Genomic DNA, 17,450 nt, shown 5'->3' with positions numbered 1-17,450 from the left:
AGGCTGGGATGGCAGAGCCCAGGAAATCTCAGAGATGAGAAAGGCACGATGTGGTATTAAGCTGCTCTGTATTCCTTACATTGCAGACTTGGTCCACGCTCTTTAAGTCCTGCTTTAGGCCACTTTTTTTAAGCAAATTTATCCACAGAGGACTATGTATATTCTGACAGCCACACCTTTGGTGCATGGCTCTCATTTCCTGCAGTGCTCCTTGTATCTCCCCTCATCCTCAGTTTACCCATCACAGGGAACGAACACCTGCAAAGTGCAGGCGCATCAAAGGGAGAAAGAGGAAACAACAAAATGAGGTGGTAAATTAAAAGATTAAGCCTACAAATGACAATGTAACTATAAAAATCACAATTTATACTGTAAAGCACCATTCTGCTCCGCAAAACGAAGCTGACAAAGCCCATCAGTGCGGTGACAATTGGGAAGGATGGAAGGGCACCTGGCCCAGACACCAAGAAGATCAAAAGATCTTCAAAGCAAGAAGAACAAAAGCTCTGCAGCTTCCTCACAAGGGGAGGAGGAGGGGCAGGCGCTGATCTCTTCTCTCTGGTGACCAAGGACAGAACCCGAGGGAATGGCAGGAAAATGTGCCAGGGGAGGTTTAAGCTGGGTGTTAGGAAAAGGTTCTTCCCCCAGAGGGTGGTGGAGCACTGGAACAGGCTCCCCAGGGAGGTGTCACGGCCCCACACCTGACAGTGTTCAAGAAGAGACTGGACAAGCCCTCAGACACATGGTGTGAACTGTGGAGTTGTCCTGTGCAGGGGCAGGAGTTGGACTCAATGATTCTTGTGGGTCCCTTCCAACTCAGGACATTCTATGATCAGTAGCCAAGCCAAGGAAGAGGCACAACAGCAGAAGAATCAAGTCATTTCAGCCATAATGATCTCACACAGAAAGCAGAAGTTCATGTGAAGGGCAAAATATCACCCAAATATCTTTGTCTATAATAATCCACACTGAAATGCATGAAGCACGTGAGCAAAGGAAACAGAATAGACAAGGCCATGTTTTTGAAGGCCTCTCTTCCAAATTCTGCCAAAAGAAACTTTTATTTCAGAAGTTCTTTTTTAAAAAAAGGTTTTGACCACACATAACTAGCTTTTTTCATTTGAAATCTGTAAAACACCCAGTAGTCTTTCAATTTTCCAACTTGAGCTATCTAAATTACCTAGATGAAAGGGAACATTTTTTGGTTTTGTTCTCTTTTTTAAAGACAGACAAAAAATTAACAACCTTTAATTCTATCAGACTCGATACCTCTTACAATATCAAGTGTAAAGTAAGAAATCGGCAGGACCAGTGAAATTGGTCCATGAGCCACTTCAGAGAAATCCTGCATCAGTTACAACCCAGAATATGAACCACAATTGGTTCTTTTTTTGAGACCATTAAACCAATAGGAAAACTAATTGTTCTTTAGATGTAACTATTTAGTTTCACATTTTTGTTTTTCACAGTATTTAACATAATGGTTGATACAAAGGAATGTAAAATAAAAGATATGCAATTTCCTTAAACGGAAATACTGCATAGTTTTGAAGAGTTCTCAGGATGACTAGGGAAGTATCCTGGATATGGGAGAGAGAACAATAAAAGTAATTAAAAATTATTATCTAGGTCATATGCAGGCAGGTGAGTGTAAGAACAAAGATTAACAAAAATGAAAAATTACTTCAAACAGGAAATTATCTCTTACCTAAGCTGCAACACCTATAGGCTATTTATGCCAATATTTGCTTGGCTAAAGAAATCATTAAAAATTATTTATTCCAAGATGTGCTGTGTGAACCAACCCCATAAGGCTCAAAGAAGCAAGTCCCAATCTAAAAAAAAGTTTTAAGAGACAAATGTTAACAGATATCCCTTCTTGCAAAATGCCAAAATTAACACATTTAGAAAGACTGAACAAATTGCTGAAGGTCCATGAGATATCAGACAGTACGGAAATTTAGAGAAACCAACAGAGTAGTGGTCAGATAAACAAAAGCTGGTTCCTAGCAAGTTGCTTCTATATATCTTGTTTGGCTTCAGATTCTTTACTATTCACTGAAATATTTAGCGAACTGTTCAAACTATAAAAACAATAGGAAATGTACTCAACATGAATGCATTTCAAACTCAAAGCAATTTCCCAAATTTCAAATAGAATAACTAATTTACCTTCTAGAAATTGATCCAAAACTAAATCAAATTGTTCATCTTTCAACAGCTATTGCCTGCTATTTTATGCGACAGGATGGGTGTGCTCTTGACATTAGCAACAGATAGCTTCTAAAAATTTTACAAAAAGAGAAAACAAACAACCAGTGCATTTCCTGAAAACTACTACAAACAATACTCATTTGCAAAATACAAAAGGTATTTCTTCCTTAAAAATGCAAACATTCTTTACAATAGATATTTCCTTTATATCAAGATCTGATGTTTTGTTTTAAACCCTCCCTTTCTCATTAAATTGTCTGAATATGAAATGTTGATTTATAAAAAAATACTTAACTGTAGGAGTTCTTGCAGTGATATTGGTTGTGTTGTTAACCACCTCTTGTCAGCAAATATCTCAGCTACTCTCAAAATTCACAGAGCAGAAGTAGGTGTACCAAACAGCTCAAAACAAACTCAAGTGGAAAATCAGCTACAAATCTGTATTCATTTTGGTTTTAAAGTTTGTTACAATAATGTGATATTTACATATTTTTAATAATATGCTATACTTTAGTCACTGTTTTTTCAAGAACTATTTCCAAAAAAGGTAAACTGCACATTACAAAGGACAAAGGTAAAAAGTTTGAAGAAAGCTGTTTAGTCTGTTTTATCATATTTTGCTGTTTTTTATATTACTAAAACGTTGAGTTTTAGGGTAGACTATATTTAGAAGAGTTTTAGGCAAGACCTCTGAAATTTTTTATACAGGCCACAAACTAAAGCAAGATAGCAGCAGCAATCAATCTCTTATCACTGCAGCTTGTTTTCTGCTGCAGTTCAGCTGCATTTAGTGACAAAGTCCTTTGCCATCACTTGGTAAAACTTGTAAACAAACCTTACGGGTCTTACGGGAAATGATCGTTTGTTCCTGACCAGTCCACACTAACAATTAGGTGTAGGAGAAAAATTAATGGAGATTGTGAACAAGGGAAGTTTACTGAGTGCATCCTCTTGCTAATGCTATGGTGAGACAAACAATTAAGGAAGTCATGGTACTATATATAACACTCTGAATGATGCAGACTCTGATATGCAGACCAAGACCAAAGCCACATTTTTCACTCATATCATTAGAACTGCACTGCTACCTGTCAGGCAAACTAAACAAATATAAGGCTGAACATGGATGACAACTGCAAAGTCATAATTTAAAGAGCTCCTTTTAATACTAATAGCCTATTAAATGTGTGGGTGAGCACACTTTTGAACAGAGGAATTAAAAAAAAAAAAAAGGAGAAGACAGGAAAATGCCTTCAGAGTATCACCTCTATAAAGGAGGATGTACAAGTTAGTTATATAACAAATTCTGACTTCATAAATGAGGATGTAACTCTTTCTGAAGGAGAATATAACATTTTATTAGGCATTTTCTTGCCATTTCCTAACATTACATATAAACAGCTTCTTCAAAGGAAAATTAAATTTCTAACAAAGTAACTAAAACAAATGACGCAGGCAAATTTTCTGTAATAATCTAATGAAGATTTATAATAGCATACTGTAAGTACTTATATTCACAGAATGTCAATTAATTGGCAGAACTCATACTGGCTTACATATCGGATTTGATATACAGTGAGAAAAAACAGGCATTCATTTACATAATTATTAGAAATGAGCAGAGCAACCTGGAGAACCTATTAGGCTCCTAACCTTTTCCTCAAAATAAATTCCTCAGACAAACACATTTGAATTAAACGGGAAAAAAATAACACTGGCATCTGGAAATACTACTCATGTTCCACAATTCAAAAAGGAAATAGACAAGATCAATTAAAATGCTTTGTATTTCAAGCTAAGTAGAGTCTCCTCTAATTTGGAGTGGTACCACTCCACACTGGTAGGTCCACCAAGAATGAACCCATCCTCAAGCACCAAAATTAGTGGACTGTTTTGGAAAGTGCTGACTTCGAGTAAAAGCAAACTTGGCAACCTTCCATTCAAGAATGATATACATAGCACAAATAAGACTTACCAGCAAAAGGGGAATGTTTAGCTTTCAACATGGTGTCAAATGCTACTCGTGCTTACAGTTAGGTACCAAAACAAGGTAAGTTAACCATTGACACAATATCTTTCCAAATCCTGTTTGTGTTTCCTATTAGAGACTAAAATATTCAGAATCGTTTTGGTTGGAAGAGATCCTTAAGATCATCAAGTCCATCCATAACGTAAATCTGGCACTAAACCATGTTCCTACAAACCTCATATACACATCTTTTAAACACCTCGAGGAATCGTGACTCCAGCACTTTCTTAACCAGCTTGTTTGGGCGCTTCACAACCCCTTCCGTGAAGAAATCTCCCTGGCACAACTTGAGGCCATTTCCGCTTGTCCTGTCACTTGCTACTTGCAAGAAGAAACCAACACCCTCCACGCTACAACCTCCTTTCAGGTAGTTGTAGACAGCGATAAGGTCTCCCCTCAGCCTCCTTTTCTCCAGGCTAAACAGCCCCAGCTCCCTCAACTGCTCCTCATCACACTTGTTCTCCAGACCTCCCAACAGCCTCGTTGCCCTTCTCTGCATTCTCTCCAGCACCTCAGTGTCTTTCTTGTAGTGAGGGCCCCAAAACTGAACACAGGATTCAAGGTGGGGCCTCACCAGTGCCAAGTACAGTGGCACAATCACTACCCTAGTCCTGCTGGCCACACTATTCCCAATACAAGCCAGGATGCTGTTGGCCTTTTTGTCCACCTGGGCACACTGCTGGCTCATGTTCAGCTGGCTGTCCATCAACACCCCCAGATCCCTCTCTGCCAGGCAGCTTTCCAGCCACTCTTCCCCGAGCCTGTAGCACTGCCTGGGGTTGTTGTGACCCAAGTGCAGGACCCGGCACTTGGCCTTGTTAAACCTCATACAATTGGCCTCAGCCCAATGATCCAGCCAGTCCAGATGCCTCTGTATGGCCTTCCTACCCTCCAACAGATCAACACTCCCAACATTTGTATCACTCTTAAGCAATTTCAGTATTGTTTGTGTTTTACCAAGAGACACAGGTAATGAACAGAGGAATAAAAAAGAAATCTACTTTGCTAAATAATAATTAAAAGCTTTCAATATTCCAAAGTAAGCATATTACAAAACACATTAAAGCTCACATTATACAAAGTGACAAAAGTGAAGTAAGCAAGCTGATTATTTCCAGATATATACAGTTACAAGAACGGGAATAGCTACAATTTTAGCTGCTTTGGTCTCATGAAATATAAAGAATGCTGAACATGTGTGTCTCAAAATGCAGCACCTAAGATAGCGGTGGTGGCCCATGTCCTTTCCACAATGGCCTAAAGAAAAGTTAGGCTGCTGATCCTAACCACGTTCACTAGGCAAAATCTTGGAGACCAAGGGCATAACTAATAAAACCCAACCCAACATCTGCTGTACTGTACTAGGATCATAGAGTAGAATACCAGGTTGGAAGGGATCACAAGGATCATCTCGTCTAAACTTTCTCAGCAAAAGCGCAGTCTAGACTAGGTGGCCCAGCACCAGTACTCTTCAAGCCGTAACTTTGCAAACAAGCCAGTACAAATGGCTTGTAGACAAATTGGATTATGACTGAACAAGACCAGGAAATTATGACATCTGTGAATGTATTCATCCAGGTTGTCATCATATCTCATGTCTCACACCCTAGTTCAGACATTATTCTCTTTCAAACTTCAAGTCCTTTTCATACTTTTCAAAAAACCCTCACTGTTCTAGCTGTTGTGTGTCTAAGCATACTTCCCTGATGTGCTTAGCATGGAGACACCGTTATTCCTTAAGTGTATCCTTACTGCCTAAATCTTGTTACTGGACCCTATTGTTATATACCTCAATTTAAAGACAAAGGTCTTCATTTTATGAAGTACCAAGAGCTTTTAATAAATGAATGAAAATGCACATGGATAGATATGAGTGGCAAACAGGCAGTAAGAGTATGAAATGTGGAAAATAATATGCATATATATGCACATATCGGTCAGACAGAAAAAATGCTAACACTGACTGTCCAGAGCCAGGTAGCAAATAAAGAAAATTAGGTAGTATTTCGTTTATGCAAAAACCCCAAGTAACACCAGGAAATTACTGCTAAGTGAAAATGTGCTGCAACACACTAATCAGGAAAGAAACTTTTATTGTTCTTTTTTTAACACAGACTCTAAAGACTAATATAATATGCAGCTGTCTGTAGGAAGATAAACAGAATGGTGGATTGAAGGACCATATGCATTTGATGATAAAATACAATGGTACTGTTGATACTAAAGACGTTATTGCATATATCTCTGGACGATATTGCCTACACAAGAAAACTATAGTTTGCTAATAAACTGTCACTTTATAACCCGCTTAGTCCAATTAATTGGCCTGAGAACCACTGTGAACTACAAGTACTCTGCAGCGGTTCCCATCTTATCTGTTCTAAAATCCTTCACGTGTGACACTGTCAAAGGCACAATATATGAAACAGGAAATTATTTTTGCCATACTGGTTTAAAATGAGTAATAATGGAAGCTTTAGTTTCCCATAAAAATGAGAAAGTCCCAAGTCCACATATGTACAGCTATAAACATGAGCCCTAACTAGAAAAGTACCTAAAAGCAATGAAATAATACTATACAGTTTAGAGGGAGAATATAAAAGGTCACTCCTTAATACTTTCCCCAACATTTTATCCATAAAGCAACTCTGAGGGAAAAATGTAAATACTTTTTCCTATTCCCTCTTTTTCTAAAATAACTTGATGCTCTTGGGACAGCTCCAGCTGTAGGTTAGAGGAAACAACTGGCAAAAAGAGCAAATTGCTCAGGAAGTGCAAGACACAGTGCAGATGTCTGTTTTCCGTATAGCAGAATCTTGAAAATCTGAGCTTGCTACTGGTACCACTCCGACCATTTTATAGGAGCAAGCTGAGGGTAGAACATCACCCTCAGCTTGGCCTTCCCAAGCGAGTCTGTCTCATAGCCATTTTCAGGAAACAAAATTCTGTTCTATCTCTACAGCTGAGAAATGTTGAACAGGCTTTGGATGTCCAAAGTAATATCTAATCAGCAAATTGGTTAGTGAGGTACTCCAACAGGAAAAAATACTTAAGCTTTTCTTGAAAACATTGTTTATGCGGGTCAAAATATTTTGTTTAAATACTGTATTATATTTAAAACATATTTGCTTAAACTTTGGAAATGGACTTGCACAAGAAGACTGGTTTTGAAAAATTTCATTTTCAACACAAGTTTCTATGGGAGATGCAGCAAGCATATACAATATAATCCCTATGAAATGGGAAAAACAGAGTGACTCACATTGTTCCGTAGCAGAAGGAACAATCACTTGACAGAACCAGCTTCACACATTCTGTCTGAAGGTATGTTTGGCCCTGGCAGTCTATCAGTTGTATAGCAAAATTTTCATAGCTTTGACATAAATATGTCCACTAAAGAGAGGCTTCTTTATTTGAGAAGCAGCTTTCTTAAATTATTTAAGTATATGAAAAATAAAGCTGTCATTTGCAGAAGCTTTTATTATGTTAAGGACTGCCAGAAATATTTGGCTCTTACAGCAGGAAATTTGGAGCAGCTGAAGGTAGTTCAAAATAACACAGTTATCTAAAGCAATTTCTTTTTTCCTTCCTCTCTTTAAAAGAAACTTCACAGGAAGACAGACATGTAGCTCAGCACCTTAAATTTTAGACAACACCTCTTTGAGAACATTTCAAATATACTCTCGTAAGTAATATAACATTGCTACATTTACTGAAAAACAAAACAAAACAAATGCTTTCTCATAAAGAAGCTGCTTGGTTCACCTCTGGCTAGGTGTTTGTCCTGATGATCTGGGACAATAAAGGAAAGCTTCTGTGCACATCAAAAGCAATGAAGCCTCTTTAAGTTTTACATGTAAGAGCTCCCTCATTTTTTAGGTAGCGACTACATTATCTACAGCTTTACAGATACTAACTTAGCTTTAGGATTTGTCAGCAACATCTAAACTCCCATTAGATAATACTTGAGCCTTTTCAGGAAATCCGGCAGACTAAACATAAACTCATGCAGTCTTGTCTTCCTGACTTTCAAGCAGACAAGAATAATCTGAAGGTAAGTATGGACTGAACTCTCATATGAATTCTAGCAGTGACAATTTAGAAGTCAGTGTAACACTATTCAGTGTTTTCATTAAAATCTTTCATTTTGTATGTTTATTGAGCAAAGAAGATGGCTAGAGAAAGAACAAACTGCTTGCTATAGAAATCTACAGTGCAAAAACTGTTTCACAGTCTTTTATGGCAACTATTCCATTTAACATCATAAAGGAGAAGACCAGGATTCAAGTTCACATCTACCCACAACATGAAAGAAAACTGAACAAACTTTCTTTGCTGGAAAGGACACCAAGCCAACTAAAGCAAATACTTAAGTCACGGATGAAAGAAGCAGCTAGCTCAATATTAACATGAGAATGGACAATAAAATATGCAGTGCTGTCTCCTCACTCTTACTAAATCACACTTTCCACGACATAGAAGAAAGGTTATTTTATTGCTACAAAGGCAAATATAAAGTTAATATCATGTAGCATGAAACTTCTACTTTAAGTGTCTCTTGGCAAAAAGAAGCAAGAAAACTACTTATCTTCTGTAGATACTTATCTACTACTTATCTACCTGTAGAATTCTGAAATACCTTAAAAACCGTCTTAAGGTCCTTTGAAGCATTTCTATTTAAGGTATTGTACACTTCCTCACCTATTCAATGATGGCAGAAGTGAAAGCAATGCCAAAGCAGACAGTTTTCTTCTTTCTGGCTGAGTGATGTTATCCATCCGATCAACCCACATTTCAATCATGTTCCCAAGAATTTGGTCCAACTGCAATGGGAAAAAGAACATTCCTTTTCATTCCTGAGTACTTCAGCGTATTTAGAAAATAATTTTTCTACCAACTGAACACATTATTCAATCTGGGAAAGACACCATACATTTATGAATACCAGGCACAAGTAGCAAGCCACAGATACTTTTAAAATTTTCTGTGGCAGTGCTCCTAGGCCCTGAAATCCTCTCACTATTAATTGTAACCTAGAAGTTAGAAATGCATTTCATTCATGGGCAGAGCAGTGATTTAGGACGCTGAATTACTCAAACAGTTTTCTTATAACAGTCTAACACATATAAAGCCCATGAACTTTTTCTCTGTTTTACCTTCATTGGCAGCAAGTAAAAAGACTTCTCTTTACTTGTTTGAAAACTGTATTATATCTAAGGACAGGAAAATTACTAAATTTCCCTTAAAGTTATAGTACAACACTTGTAGCAAAGAACCTCAGTAACCTCAGCAGTGAAAGCAGAGCACACTGAACCTGATACTCCTGAGAGAATACTCACCAGAGAATGACTAGAACATTATTCTTGGTGCAGGACCCATTGAGATAGCACAAGGAAAGAAACTCTTACCCTGCAATGCCATGCAAACTAAAGGGGTTTATATGGTTTATTGTGGGATGCAATGGGAAGAGAATTTAGCAACTGTATAAAACTTTTTATGAGGTGTGTTAAGGTAATTGTGGGAACATGTAAAATGTGTTACAGATGTGCAGGGTTAGGACCAGAAGAGGGGAAAGAGCGTCTTTCCAAGGTGGACTGGAGAGGAACAAGCATGGAAAAGAGATGGAAAAGTTCTCTCAGGTCAGAAGAATACAGGACTTCCATATGCAATCCAGCTGAAGTATCAAGACAAAATCCTTACCTCTTGACCCAATTCACATGCCATCTGGCTCAAAAGTACTGAAAAAAAACTTGCATTTTGTAGTAGAACTCTACCCATAATCCCCAGATAAGTGGACATAACCACTGGGTATCTCTGCAACAAAAGTAAATCAAAACAAAGGGGGCTTAGTTTAATTACAGAAAAATACTTAACATACAGCATGCAGATACATGGAAAACACTTGCATGCATCCTTTATATATTTCATTAAATTAGAATTAAATTTGAAATTACACATTTAAAAGCCTCTCAGACCACAAGACTGAGTGAGTAATCATTCATTACTAGAGTTTGTTGATTCTTACAACAGGAAAACTATGTCAATCTCAGTCATTTTCCTCCAAACAGCCAAGACAACCATGCAAGGTGATTTTACTTTAAATTTAAAAGCTTGCATCATAATGAATAAACAGTATACTGTACTGTTAAAAAATTAATTTGAGGTTTTACTATGGTTTAAAAATACTGTTCGCAGTTTTAGTAACACTATGAAGTGCTCAGTATTTTTGAAGTTGTTGTTACTTATTTCACTGAGACAAACACTAATACATTAGCCAACAACTAATTTGCAAGTGTCTCAACATTAACTGGATACAGTAATAACCCCATTGTTTTACTATCTTTTGTTATTACTGTTAATTTTAAAAGAAGCTACAGATTTATTTGTATTGAATCCAGCATCTAGCAATATAACAGTAAGTTTTTTGTAGAATTACCTACTTGACAAACAAAATGCCAATATTTACCTGAAAACGTTAAGCCAGATTAATACCTTTTTGAATTGGGAACAATTAATTTATTAAAGTCTTAAATCAGAACACATTTTAATAATCCACTCTGCAGTTTTGTGTCATCTTAAACTTGAAATTGTTCAAACTGGATTTTTCTGTGTTCCATACATCAAAAAGTACATCACCAAGTAATATTACTTAGCTTAATCTTGGAAATATCTTAGTTAATAATAATGGGAGACAAATACTGATATCTGAAAAAAGCAAAGATTTTGATCAGAAGCCAAAAGCATAGAGAATTCCACCCACTGATTCTGCTGTTTAAAGTATTTTTTTCTCCTGCTAGTACTGCAAGGTTCGACATAATTAAAGCATATTGTTTTTTACTCCTTTTTATCCAACATGGAAATTTATTGAAGGTAGAGAAAAGGGAGAATTTAATATATCTAAGCAAGCAAAATGCTAAAGCCTCTTCTATCTCACACAAAGCATTCTTGTATCCTTCAGCTACTCATGTCAATTAGACAATATGTCAATTATAAAAAGAACATCAAGTGAACCTTCTCCTTGTCTGATTTGTTTCCCTCTGGTCCAGGTACACTTAAAAAGGAGTAGTATAAGTGTCTTTAAAAAACAGCAGAAAACTCCAACACCTTCAAAGAATTTGAGTGTAGAGTCATAGCACCTTTTCAGTGTTAAGAGTGAAGGAAGAATAGAACAACATTTTATTAAAATAAACACTAGATGACAAAATAAGTGATGGGTATGTTGCTTCGACTCTTGCACTACTATGTTACTTCTACAGACTTCTAAAACAGCTGTCAGGGATCTGTCAGGTGCTATTAAAATAAGAGAAAATGCAACACCGGTATGATAAAACTGGACCAGATAACTGAAGGTACTTCCCTGCTCTAAATGAAAAGCAGATAGTAGTTTAAGAGTAACTCTCACCTCCCCATCTATAATTCCCCTGAATATTGATGGCAGAAGTGGTTGAAAAACTTGAGGACCCAAAACAGGGTTTACTTTCAGGGCATTTTCCACAACCTTAAGAACAAAAGCAAATTAGACAATTAGTAGAGTACATTTAAAAATCTTTACTGAAGCTTTAAAACTACAGCTACTGGTCTATATATAAAGTCCTGGTAGGATGATTACCATTAAATACCAACAAGCCCCAGGACTGCTAGAAGTATATTCTAGTGAAGTATTCTGCAAACCTCATCTGCATTAACAGACCTGATGAAAACCGACATGCCAAGTGAAACCCATCTAGCCAAGTACCTGCTCATAAGCCTCCACCTGGCCCTGGAAAAGCTGGTGAGGTGGGTTGGAAGGAAGGACCTTGACATGGCTCCTGGAAAAGCAGCTTTGTGAGGTGGGCTGGCAGTGAGAAGTGCCAGCTGTTTAAGGCTCATTTCTATACTTTCGTCCTGTCACTGAAGAACCATTAATTAGGACCTACCATCTCTTTGCAGGTGATCAAGTAATCACAAGAGCTCTCAGATGTGCTATTCTCGATACCCTGCTCTGGTTCCCAGTTCTTATATTCTTTACCCTTTACTTCTCAGTCTTTCTCGCCCACCATGAGCTGTTCCCTGAAGTACTTTTTTCTCCTGTGTTCTTCAGGCTTTCTTCTCCCCAGCTGTTTGGGCTCTCCTCTTGTATCAAGACAGAGAGGGGAAAAGGCTGTGAGAAAAATGGGCTGGTATCTATTTGTTCCTATGGGTAAGTAAAGATAGAGACCACACATTGATACAATAACGTGTATAAAGCATATAAAGGTACCTCCTTAAACACTCCTCTCAGTCTCTGGCTACTTGCAGGTCAGAGGGACTTCCTCAAGGAACTGCTCTTCTGTGCTCTTGTCCAGTCCCCCTCTAAATCTCTTTCTTTTTGAACCTTGTTCTTACTAGCTTCATTTAATGCCCACTATTTCTTGCCTTGAGAGATGTTAAGCAGTTGACCCCTTTCGATGCCTCTCAATTTTGTAGACCTCTAACATGCTGTTAAATGGAGGTGAACATAACTTTTGTCCCATTCATCTCTTCCATATGCTGGGAGTTTTGTCAAAATCATTTGTTCCTTGTACAGTCTTTTCAAACCTTTTATTGTCTGCCTCAGATAATTAGAAAATCAAGTCACATTAAGCCTCAGAAATCTTGCAATAAATAGTCTTGTCAGTTCAAATTAGTGTTTTTCAACTTGGTCTGTTTATTTACTCTTCTAATGTCTATTTTAAATCCAGCCAAAGCTGTTCGTAAGAAAATATTTCAGAGAACACTCCTGGGTGTTTCTGTTCCTGATATGTACCTTAGGGGTTTTTGTTTAAGAAGTCAGCATAGTGACGCCTGACAAAACATTTTCCTTTTTGTAAAAATACATGGATTATATCTCAGTTATCCTTCTGGAAGCAAGCAGGCATACTAGGAATGTGTCCAAAGAATACTGGACAAACCTTGTGGCTAAAGCAAGGCGACACCGGGAGCCAAGTTGATAAATGATACTATATTAGCAGCAACATTCCATTTTAGAGATCTGATTAAAAGCTGCTGCATCAAATGTCTGCCCAACTACAGACTCTAAATAATACTATTGATAAAGAGGAATTGACATTTTAAACTCTAGAACTAGAGTCCTTAAGCTCCTCACAGCAGGAACTACAAACGGAGGAGACTATTGGCTTCTGCTGTTTCCCTGTCCTGGGGCTCTGCAAGCAGTTGTGCAACCCACCAAGGAGGTAGGTGCAATCTAGGTTCTTGCCTCCCTTGCATTTATAATGAACTGAGTTCAAGCCCAAGTTTTTACAAGCAACACAGAGTTCCCAGTCAGTGCAGCCACTGGAAACGTAAGTAGTAATACATGAGTTACTACTCAACTATCAGTGCATACTCCATTTCCTGAAATTCTTCAAAAGGCACATTTAAAGTATCATACTTAACATTTCAAAAGCTATGAATTTCATAACATTTCTTTCATAATAGCATTTGAAGTTTGTGCAAAAATACTTTTCTTTGAAAAAACACTAGCAACTCTATTGAAGCAGTTGTTGCCATTGGAATAGCAACTTACGCTTTCAAAAGCAAAGACTTTGAACACTATGTCAAGGTACAAATGCAAGTAAGCTACACAAAGGAATGTGATAGAGAGGACATGCGTCCAACACGCAAAGACTGGTAAAGCTTGGCTACAAACCTTTTAGGTTCTAGCAGTCAATACAGAAATGGAGGAAAAAAAAGTTAATCTTGATCATTCAGTACTTATTCAATCCTAAAAATCAATGTTTTTTATAATAATACACGTGTATGCAGACTTATTACTTAACCCTTATCTTGTCAGTTTTTCAAATGTGCAGTTACAAAAATGAAATTGTATGATTATTTTTCTTATTGGTATTGAATACTGAAAAGGAAAACTAATATGAAAAAAATTCTAAATGTAATACTATTGTTGCTGGTTTGTGTTGGAAAAGGGATCAATACTAGTTGATAAGGTACAGACAAAACTCAGATTAAGAAGGCTAGATACAGCAATTAAATAATGGCCTTTGCATATTTGATTAGAAACAGTCTAGATAAACTTAATAATTAAAAAACAAGTATGATTTTTTTACTTTAGAGTTGAACACCTTCTTAATGTTGCATTTTCATCCAAATAATGAAAGATGTTTTCTCAAATCTGAACCAAGCCAAAAACTGAATTAGGACAACTCTTCAAGCTTATTAATCAGATTGATTTTGCTCTTTTATATTGTAATGAGAAGTGTAAATATCTTTTACGTTATACTGTGGTACTCTTCTCCATTCTAGAATTCAATTAGAAATACACAACTTTGATTAGTTTTCTACAACTTTCACGAGTCCACTGATAGCCAAAGATTAAATCAAGTTACTTTGACCCAAACACAATCCTTATTTTGCAACTCAGTGCTCTCAAGATTTTCTGTACATTACAGCATCATCTTCGCAATGCAGCGATTGGTCACCTAGCTGTCTAAGTGAGCTGTTGTGATGCTGCAGAACAAACTATTTTCACAAGGTTCCAGGCTCTCACTAACCTCCTTTCTCTAGTAATCTGGAAAATACTCAGATGAGAAAGATATCAGGGTGTCTTAATTTAAAACCACCTATACAAAGAGGACTCAAACTAGCTTAGAACTCATTTACCTAAGGACAACACCTCAGAATCACATGAGGCAATGAAGGCATTGCAGAGAGGGCATAGGAACAGTGTGTTAGGGGATTATCTTTAAGGTGCTCTATTTAGGGCTATACTAACCTTCTCTTGGGAAAAGTAGTATTTTTTAAAAGTGTGTGTGTATACACTCTCTACACACACACACACACACACACAAACTTTAAACATGCAGTTTCAAATACCACTGACTCCAATGTCAACGTGTGCTAAATAAACTGTTTTCTTCTACATGTTCTACATTCACCATACTTGAAAACATTAGTTTAACCTGATAAAGCACTACCAAGAATAATAGATTTACAGAGCTGAATACCCAGATATTTTTATTACACTCTACCTTTAAAACTTGAACTTGACCTTCAGTAGTTATGTCCTTCAAAAGTTCACAAAATGACCGGCATAAGTCAGTAGCATATGTCTGAAATTAAATTAAAAAGGTATTACGCAAGCATGTTTTACGACTATGTATACATTTCAAAATTCAACACATTAAGGATTACATATTGTCCAAAGACCTAACTTATCTTCAAAGATCATAGTTGCTAAAATGCTTGTATTTCCTGAACCAAGTAAAATCTAATCTAAGCATTTTTTTAACATTACAGGCTTTTTAAACAATCAATCTCAATGGATTTTCTAATGAAGAAAGTATGAGAACACGACATAATATCCCTAGTTAATTTCTTGCTAGAATTTATTATCATAATTTTAATCTAGTTGGATATTTAGAGTAACTATTGCTACTCTCCACAGGACCTTTTCAGGTACCAAAATACTAAATCAATCCACAAAACATTCATTCTAAATAATAAACTTTCTCAAATCTTGAGTGTCCACCCTGTGCCATGAAGAGCTAGCATTAGAACAATATGCTTGTATACACATAAATTATTAAGAGTATAAATGTTTGCATGTACATTGTCTTCCAACATGAAAAAAAATTATAGTTTGCCGGTAGGGAGCTAAGGTTCTATTATGACTCTTTATGTAAAGGTAACATACCTGTAAAAATGCAGATGACGATAAGAATATATAAGCATTAATGATTTTAAAGCAATTTTTGAGGTTTTCTGAACTCAGGTCTAGAAAAAAAGAAATCACAATTCAGAACCTCATCACCAAACTGAAGTACAACTAAAATGATGCACACTAATCTTGTGTACAGTCACAATCAAATCAAGTCCCACAGGACCTGGCCCACAAAGGCAATTAATACAAAGCAAAAACTACAAGACAATAACTATTATCTATACCACCTTAAACACAGCCAAATCAACTACTTTTATGTAAATGGTTATAAATATTTTCAACACTCCTTTTGGGTCTGAGTTATCAAAGCTGCACTGTATTTATTTACATACACTGTTCAATTCCCACATAAGTTTGTCCCCTATTATTGTATATGAATACCTCTAACAAGTAACATTTATGCAAGACTTAAAAATGCTATAATCTAGGGTAAGTAGATAATAATTATTAAAGATAGGAAAGTCAAACAATAAAAACCTGTTTTTCATTTTCTAAGCTACAGTTTTCCAAGCCCTCTTAGTTCGTGTAGCCACTGCAGCATTGCTTAATGTATGAACAATACAAACAGTAGAAAAAAAATCAATCGGAAATTTTATTAGTAAAAGACTTACCAAGAAGGGCAGACATGTTCTGAAATATCCTCAGGAGGTCAGATGTAAGACATGGACTATTCTCCAGAGTCACTAGCCTAAGAACAGATTAAGTGAAATATTTTACATGATCTAGGGATAACACTAAGCAATTATTTTGACAGATGTAAAACAGTGTAACTTCTATTAACCACCTCTATGACCCTTAAATAATGCGTAACAATTACTTGAAGCACATTTCAAGTGCCCCATTAGTCCTTACAACACATCCATCACTATAGGCATGGATTTTGCTAAGGTAGGAAAATAAAAAAAGACAGTGGCATGTTTTTCTTTCAAGACAATTTAACCTCCCTAATGCAGCACTGAGAATGTCGAAGTACCGAAATGGGGAACTCAGAGAAGGTGGCTAAAGAAAAATATTAGCAGTGTAAGGACAACACGTGTAGTACTCTACATCTCAAAGGAGCAGCTGTGGTGGCAACCAGTTCAAACCTCTACTTTTAACTATATACTCAGCATTGTTTGCAAAAATTTATAATCTTAAGGTTTGAAAACGGTAGCTATAAATTAAACTAATACTTAAAGCCACAGCAACACATTCCAGTTCATTCCTAGACATTAGGTGTGGGATTACTGTATTTAAAAAACATTTATGATCATGTAAAGTATCTTAGCTGTTCCCCTGCTCTTGGTTCAGGCAGCCATCCCAGCTATCTCTGTCAGCTCCATCCAGGTTCCTCTGATGCTCTAGGACATCTTAAAGTACCATACATACATTCTTCTGCACAGGCATCAGAATAACAACCTCAAGATTAGTCTTATGAAGAAGATATGAAAGTTCTGAACTGATACATTAAAAAGGCCCTTGTCTTAAATTCTGTCAAGATCTTGTACTTCAACTTGCTCCCCCACCACCACCACCATTATAAATCTTAGT

The 17,450-nt window shown here is 36.7% G+C and overlaps 1 protein-coding gene across 1 annotated transcript in view; it reads right to left on the bottom strand.

The window, feature by feature from the left end:
* Positions 1-17,450, bottom strand: part of IPO11 (importin 11) — an 83,427-nt gene that overhangs the window by 20,892 nt on the left and 45,085 nt on the right. Inside the window, exons 24-29 of the mRNA XM_065657016.1 lie at positions 16,532-16,608; positions 15,894-15,973; positions 15,229-15,309; positions 11,646-11,741; positions 9,944-10,057; positions 8,945-9,066 (exon numbers count right to left, since the gene is read on the bottom strand). Of these exons, the coding sequence (XP_065513088.1) occupies positions 8,945-9,066; positions 9,944-10,057; positions 11,646-11,741; positions 15,229-15,309; positions 15,894-15,973; positions 16,532-16,608 (570 nt within the window). The remainder of the gene's footprint in view (positions 1-8,944; positions 9,067-9,943; positions 10,058-11,645; positions 11,742-15,228; positions 15,310-15,893; positions 15,974-16,531; positions 16,609-17,450) is intronic.

The sequence above is a fragment of the Caloenas nicobarica genome, chromosome Z (genome assembly GCF_036013445.1).
Source record: "Caloenas nicobarica isolate bCalNic1 chromosome Z, bCalNic1.hap1, whole genome shotgun sequence".
Taxonomy (NCBI): domain Eukaryota; kingdom Metazoa; phylum Chordata; class Aves; order Columbiformes; family Columbidae; genus Caloenas; species Caloenas nicobarica.
This window is presented reverse-complemented; position numbering and strand designations above follow the sequence as displayed.